The 8,308-nt window shown below is 35.5% G+C and overlaps 1 protein-coding gene across 3 annotated transcripts in view; it reads left to right on the top strand.

Annotated features, from left to right (window-relative positions):
• Window positions 1-8,308, top strand: part of Nep2 (Neprilysin 2) — a 53,950-nt gene that overhangs the window by 44,335 nt on the left and 1,307 nt on the right. For 2 of the 3 annotated variants that reach the window (XM_066287547.1, XM_066287545.1), the window contains exon 11: window positions 3,449-3,699. In XM_066287547.1, the coding sequence (XP_066143644.1) occupies window positions 3,449-3,699 (251 nt within the window). Of the gene's footprint in view, window positions 1-3,448; window positions 3,700-6,650; window positions 7,886-8,308 lie in introns of those variants that run through there. The other variant, XM_066287546.1, reaches the window with a different exon arrangement.

The raw sequence follows: 8,308 nt of genomic DNA on the forward strand, positions 1-8,308 counted from the left end.
TAGTACAAAATAATGTTTTAAACTATAAAGTATTTGTCTACTTTTGCCAATGGCGTACACAAAGGTAACGCCGGAAATTTAAGAAAAATCAAACCAAAAAAAAGCTTTATTAAAATTATTCTTAATCAAATGGTACGCAATTTTTTTCAAAAAAAAAGTTTTAACCGTAAGTATCGCGCAACTTACAATAGTTGCGGAAAATGGCAACTTTAATGCAAGCATTAGCGCATCTTAACGTTGATTGCCGAACACGTCAAAATACAATGCGCGGCATAGAAAATAGAACACCCAGTAAAAATGGTTTTATTTAAATCATTTTTGGTATGTATGTTTTTTACCCTAAAATAAATACTTCATTAAAAAATTTAACAAATTTAATTGTCAAAAACCAAAAAATAAATAAATAATATGTCACTCCTCCGCGTTGTCTCATACATTCCTGTATATGTCTAGACATCGATCTAATGAGGTAATTGATATCCTCTTGGAGGATCTCATTCCAGACTTACTGGACAGCATGACACAGTGCCGCTAGGATTTGTGAGGGATGGGGTAAAATATGCAACTTTCTACCTGCAATATCCCATACATGTTCGATCGGTGAGAAGTCTGGAAATCGAACTGGCGAAGGTAGCAAAATGAGTGCATTTTGTTGAAAGAAGTCCATAGTAACTCTAGCTACGTGTTGTTGTGCATTGTCTTGCTAGAAAACTGGTTTAACAAGAGTTTCCAGATAAGACACGAGATAAGGTGTCAGGACTTCTTGGACGTATCGGTGGGCTTTCATTCTGCCTCTAAGGAAAGGAAAGGTAACCTGTTACCATATGCAATTTCACTCCATTACAGTCTGATGGGCATGTCTCTGTATTGTAAACTGAGAATTGCGCCTTTCATCCCATCTTCTTCTTACTTTTGGCAGACCGTCATGCGTATCCAAACAGAATCTGGATTCGTCAATAAACACGATATTACCTCATTCCAGATTCCAATACGTATCCGTTCTCTGCACCACTGCAGTCGATTTTGATCGATGATTTGAGGTGAGGGGTAACACAAGATGGAGACAGTGGGAAATCATTCCAAAACTTCTTATTCGACGATAAATGGTTTGAATCCCAATGGGCCTTCCGCACTCAGCAAACCACTGATCCGCCAGCGTTATTGACGAGACAAACCCATCTCTTAGAGCCATAATTCGAAGGCGGCGATCTTGATGTTTCATAGTTCTTCGGGATCGTCCATTACCTCCCCTTCTGCCTGTTTTCCCTTCTGGGAACCATGCCTGACTACGTCTCAATATAGTGATGATACTACGGTTCAATCCAGGGGCGGTTTCCGTAAATGACCGATCAGTCTCTCGAAGATTCATCATTCGACCTTTCTCAAACTCGTTCAATTGATGAAAATTTCACTGCATTCTTCGTTTGGACCTATTTGATTAATCTAAAACCACTTTCTAAGCGCACTATACACCAATAAATAATATTTTTCCATCATATTGTTGATATTTCATAGCAATTTTTATAGTAAAAAAAAAAACAAATTAAAGTTCCTGATAACTCGTAAATACCTTGATAAATATGGCTGAAAAATTAATCGTTTTTTGTGTTCCCATACACAAACGTGCAAACCAAAAATGATTTAAATAAAATCATTTTTACGGGGATTCTCTTTTCTATGTCACGCAGTATACAGGGTGTCTGTAAAATGTCTACACAAAATCCTACCATAGATTCCAGAGGTGAAAACATGATAATTTAACCTAAATCGTCTAATCAAAAAGTGGGCGTTTTTCTAAATACAGGGCGTCAAAGTTAAGATTAAAAAATCGAAAAGAAAATTATCTTGTTTATAACGCTACTATCTGAATGAAATTTGTTATCAGAGTTTTTCTATGGGCGAGTAATTAGAGTCCGTTAACATTTTCTATGCACAGTGAAGAGGGCACTGTCAGCGCTAGGCGAATTCCTTTTAAAAGGGTGTAACTTTATTGTCACCCGGTATAAAATTTATTCATGACCAGATTGGTGTTAGTATACATATTTTGTGGAAATACGGTCTCTCGGTAGAAGTCCCTACAGGCATTCCTTCTTGAGATATTTGAAGTTTAAAGTTCGCCGCATCTCTATTGAAGTAACTATTCGTACAGTTGAATACCTCGCAAATTAACTATAATTATTTTTTAATTGTTCGCTTTTATTAAATGTTCGAAGTGATCTCCGTTAACGTCCTTACAACGATGAATTTGACTTAAAAATTAAAGTGGACATCAGTTCGTTGTCTCTTAAAATATCCACTAAATTTAAAATTCGTCTTCATAAATCTTCTTCGTTATTTGCGGCCATTAATCATACATTCTATACACCCTCACACTTCCGCAGCCATTTTCTTGGCAAAAGACATAAACTAATAGCGTATCAGTCATTTCAGCATTTGTGTAAGATTCGACCATTTTAAACCACGAAATTGCACAAAATTCGAAAATTTATTCACAACCTTGACACGTTTTGACCATCGTCGATATCAACATATTACTAGCGTACATACCTGTTTTACACGAGCAAGTACGATTTTGTCAACAATAAAAAATACTTCAAATATCTCAAGAAGAAATGCCTATAGAGACTTCCTCCAAGAGACCGTTTTTCCATAAAATATGTACACAAATCCGGTCATAAATAAATTTTATACTGCGTGATAACAAAAATTTTTGCTGTTTCAAAAAGAATCCGCCTAATGCTGACAGCGCCCTCTTCAATGTGCATAGAAAATATTAATGGATTCTAATTTCTCGCCTCAAAAAATTACCGGATACGAAATTTCATGCAAATAGCAACATTACAAGCAAATTGATTAATTTTTTTCCATTTTTTAATCTTAACTTTGACGCCCTGTATGTAAAAAACCGCCCACTTTTTGATGACACCAATTAGATTAAATCATCATATTTTCACCCCAGGAATCAGTGGCAGGATTTTGTACAGACATTTCCCAGACACTCTGTATGTCCGGCATATATCTTTTTTGATTGCGTAAAACTTGTATACGCCAGGTTTATTGTTCTTCAACGTTGACCGAAGTTCTAGAAACTTTACATTCCCCCAAAAGGAAAAAATCTGGCGGATTTAAATCCGGTCGCTTGGATGGCCATGACTATGCTTAAAGCGAAAGAAATGCAAAAGTTTAAAAAGTCAATGGCTCATAAGTAACAATAATAATAATAATAATCATAACTAAGCTGCGAAGTTTCAACAAAAATGACTAAAGGAGTATTAAGATTTTTACGAAGAAACAATTTTTGAAGAAAATTTTGACGCTTTATCTTGAAAACGAAGCCTTCCTGGGCCTATGTATACATATATAAACTTCTCGTCTTAGAATCACTCAAATGATCACCGCTGGAAGTTCGGCCACATACTTAAACGACACCTTGTATATTCTCCCTCAGAATTCCCTGCGGGTATCCTCCAAGGAGTCTTCTTCAACGCAGACCGACCCAGGTACATGAACTATGGAGCCATAGGGTTCGTAATTGGACACGAAATTACTCATGGTTTTGACGACCAGGGGCGACAATTCGACAAAAATGGAAATTTGGTGGACTGGTGGCAGGAGGAGACGAAGAAGGCGTTTGTAGAAAAGGCCCAATGCATCATTGACCAATATGGAAACTACACCGTACCCGAGCTAAATCTAAACGTAAGTAATCAATGTGCGGGTGTACAGATTGAAGCTTTCTGTACATACATTTTTTGTTTATACACCTTGGTTTGGATTTAAAATGGCTTTGAGTTTTGTAAATATGCATGTCTATCGGCTTTAATGTAAATTTGAAGGTACAAAGTTGCGCTGAAGGATAACGAAAAATGTTATGAAGGTTCGAGTAAGAAACTTTATGCCATCAAAATAAATTATTTTGTCCCACTGTAAATAACGGACAGTGACAGCAGCCAAATTTGACATATGAGTGAGGTTAGAAATCTAACAAATGTCAAATTTGAGTTGACACTAAGTGAAATAAAGACGCAAAAGATCCAAAATTGTTACCTCACTCGTATGTCAAATACGACTTATGTCACCATCTATTATTTACACAGCTGCAAAAGTTTCATTTGCATGATAGCGCCCGATGATCTAGACGAAGCGGAATTGCATGTTTTTTATAGTTTTGTTTATCCTTTTATTGAGATCGTTTGGAAATCTCCTACAATAATTTCAAAATTTGAGTGATTCTAGTAATATGAATGACATTATAATAAATAATGGATTTTTTCTATGCTTTGCCTAACACCTCATAAAAACATGGAATTGAAAATAACAAAATGGGAAACAATAACAATTAAATATTTTTGCAGTCATAGTAAAATATATTATGAGGACATTATCGTTTGGGTTCCTATACAGACAGTAATATACATTTTTTATTGCATATTCCTATACTTCACCATCCTTATGTTAAACATCTCGTATATCTATAAGGGGTTGTTGCACCAACGGTTTCAAACCAATTTAATCAATACACTGAGTATGAAGGTAAGCTTTTATCGAGTTTCTTGGTGAAAGTGCCTTTCAGGCCCAGTTTTACAACAATGGTTCAAAAGTCGGTTCGACTGAACCTGACTGGTACCTGACCCGCGTCATAAGAATAGCATTACCGTCGAATGAATCTAATTTGGGACATTTGGAAATACAATGTTAGTATTGCAGGGTGGTACGATTACCATTGATTCAGCTAAGTCGATTTTGAACCATGACTGTAGGACTGGGTTAAGTGAGAGACTTACATCTGCCATAACCCTGTTCGAAGTAGTAGATACGTGTGTAGTTTAGATTAATATCAAAATTAGCAAATTTAATCGCAATTATTAGTTTACAATAATAATATTAGCATTCAGACCGATCTCGCAACTATTACGGCACAGTTGTGTAAGTGTGGTTCAGAAATTAGCTAAAATCCAGTGGCGTACTTCGTTTTCATCACTTTTGTAAAAATTAAAATAATAAAAAAAATGGTGCAGATGAACACCAGAAAGTTTAGCTGTGATTAACTACAATTATGATTCTTTAATGAATGGGACATGTTATATAATGGGTGTGCGGTTTTTTTTAGTAGAATTTTAACTACGTATTTTACGCATAGAAATCATATTAGTTTGCCACATAAGGTGTATTCGGGAAATGCTTTGTTAAGTAAATACAGGGTGTCGAATCACTATATTTTTTCAATTTATTTCTTATAACTCCCAAAGTTTTTAGGATATCTAGCTTAAATTATGAGCATAAGTTGTTCTTTAGGATCTAGACAATTAGATAATGCTAGATTATCATGAAAATCTACAAGGTGATATTTTTTGGGGTTACGACCCATCTTATCGTCCAAAACTTTTTAATAATGCATCGCATAGTATTTAGTTTAAAAAACTTAAATTGACTGTTCAATTTAGAAACTATTATGTGTTTTGTCCATTTTAGTACCTGTCACCGTTTTCCAGTTATTTGCAAAATGGTGAAGTAGTGCGTACTATTTTTTCATCGAGTAGGTTTAATTTGTTACTGATATTTCTGAACTTCTACTGACGTTTCATTTTCTAACTGACTACTACGATGTAAACAGGAGTAAGAATTTGTATATTTACGATCTAAAAGTAAAGCGAATTTTTAAAAGAAGAGAAATTAAAAGTAATTGTAGACAAGGAGACGATAACCACTTCAAATAGAACATAAATAAAAGAGTAATAATTTAATCGATAACAAAATAATTTAAATCAATATCAAATAATCATTATTATAGAAATTGTTCGAAACGATCACTATTACGGTCCACACATAAATTAGAACCTCGCCGTAGAGACTGCCGAACATCTCTGAAATCCCGCCCAGTTATTTTAAGAGCAGAATTTCTTCTTGACCTTATAAGTTTTTCCTGAGAGTGTACAGGAGTAGAGTACACATTTTTCCTCATAAACCCACCAAATATGAAAATCCGGGGTGCTAGATCGGGTGAACGAGGAGGCCAAGCAATTGATCCTCTACAACCTACGGATTTCTGTGGACAGGTTGAATTTAGCCAGTTCCTCTCCACCCCGAAATAATGTGAAGGACATCCGCCTGATTATGCGATAAACTTATACTCAAAATATGAGCTAAATATTTCAAAAACTTTGGGAGCTATAAGAGATAAATCGAAAATAAAAACTAAAACCCTGTGTATCCTCAATAATGCATTCTCGAATGTAGTTGATATAGTAAACCAATACAATTTTTTCGCGTAGAGTACGTGATTAAATCCTGCTACAAAAAACCCGAATACTCTCTATTATCAGATATTTTGGATTGTCTCCTAACTAACTTGCAAAAAAAACAATAAAATTTGTAATTTTTTTTTTTTAATTGCAAATTTTTATTTTACAATGACTGTGGAACCATCAAATTTGAGATACCCCGTAAAACGGGACCTTAATGTTTAACTTTTGCTGATGTAGTTAGACGTGTGGAATGTTCAATGTTGAATTTCCTTGCGAATTCAACTTCCAACTGTCTTGCATAACTTAAGTATGCAGAGTGACCACAAAAACATAACCCGCGCTTTCGTGATAATTACAGCATTCTGCATGGTATAGACTAACATCAGCTTAACCTTCCTCTTACAGCTGAATGGCATAAACACCCAGGGCGAAAACATAGCCGATATCGGAGGCATTAAGGAGTCGTACTTAGCGTACCGCAAATGGATATCTCGGAACGGGGAAGAGCCCTTTTTGCCGGGGTTGAAATACAATGGCCGACAAATGTTCTGGATATCGGCGGCGAGTATTTGGTGTTCGGCCACAAGGGAAGAAGAGCTGCGCCAAGTGGTCATTACTGACGAGCACGCGCCCGATAAGTTCCGGGTCATCATACCTATAAGCGACATGGAATACTTCGCGCAGGACTTTAACTGCCCCAAGGGCTCGCCGATGAATCCTACGCGCAAGTGCGAAGTGTGGTAGGGCCGATCGTGCGAAAGGTCGCTGTGATTTGTTGAGTGTTTTTATTTTATATCTTGAATGTGATTTTTGGGTGATTGAATGAGAGTATGCTAAATTGGATTTTATATATACATACATATGCTCTGCATCAGAGCCCTTTTCTATTTAAGTAGCTTATAAACTCCTCGACAAAATTATCGCAGCACTAAACACTTTCCAAAGCTTTGGCCCTAAATAACTTTCAAATTTTTCGTCTGGTCTTAACGGTTTTTTAAATTTTTACTGCAAATCTATCCTGTATGAATCGCATCATATCCTCATATGTCCGGCATTGCTCTTTGATGGATTCTTAGCGGATGGATCAACCGTACCTCACTTTTTTGGAAAAAAGATTGTTGGCTTTAATATAACAGATTTCGCTTTAACCAAAAACAAAATGAAAACCTGAAAAAAGTGCCGATAAGGACTCCGCGATTTAGCGAGCGATTAGTATATGTTTGTTTCACTTGATATGCAATAATACTAGACTTTCGCCAAAAATGCAAGTACATACTACGAGTCTTAAAGAATTGGCCCATAATTAATTATGAGAACTACTAAAAACGACCAGTAGATTCAGCAATTGTTTAGCGTCAAAGTTGTGGCATGATTTGTGGTGCGTTAAATTTTTGAGGATTAAGAAGTGGGAGTAGGTAAAGTTTAAGGAATCTTAATAGGCAGAATGTTTATATCATGCGTTAAACTGCACAATGAAAAATTATAAAATATTAATAAAATATATTGTACTTACTGCAAATAGTAGATTTTTGCCGTGGAAACTCTTCCAACTAGCGATTTTTTAAATTTGGTATAAGGACTTTCGAGACAAAATAATTTTCAATAAAAAAAATGTTTTTAATAAAACGATTTTTAGCCTATCCTGTTGTAGTTTTTGTAGCGATTCTTGGAATATTTGGGTGCTAAAAGGTGAAGGGGAAGTAGCTGCGTGTTGCTTGTGTACTGTATCGCTAAATGCGGCATGAGTCAATCACTTGTAAATACGTATCACTGGGAATGCCGTTTATTATTGAATTGTACATATTTAGTATTTACTTTTATAAATAATAGGAATTAGAAAATAAATGTTAAGGTTAGCAAGCCTTCATTCGTCCAAATAAATGGCTATAATCCTTAACAAACTTCTCATACAGACCACAAGACAAGAGTTAACGTCACGCTTCTGTTAGTGATATTCAAGCAATTTTTTTAACACACATCAAATATAATGCTTTTCAAACTTAAAACCAACCTACAAACAACACGCGTTCTACACTGTTCACACCTCACAAAACCTACCAATC

Source organism: Euwallacea fornicatus, chromosome 11 (genome assembly GCF_040115645.1).
Source record: "Euwallacea fornicatus isolate EFF26 chromosome 11, ASM4011564v1, whole genome shotgun sequence".
NCBI classification, from domain to species: Eukaryota; Metazoa; Arthropoda; class Insecta; order Coleoptera; family Curculionidae; genus Euwallacea; species Euwallacea fornicatus.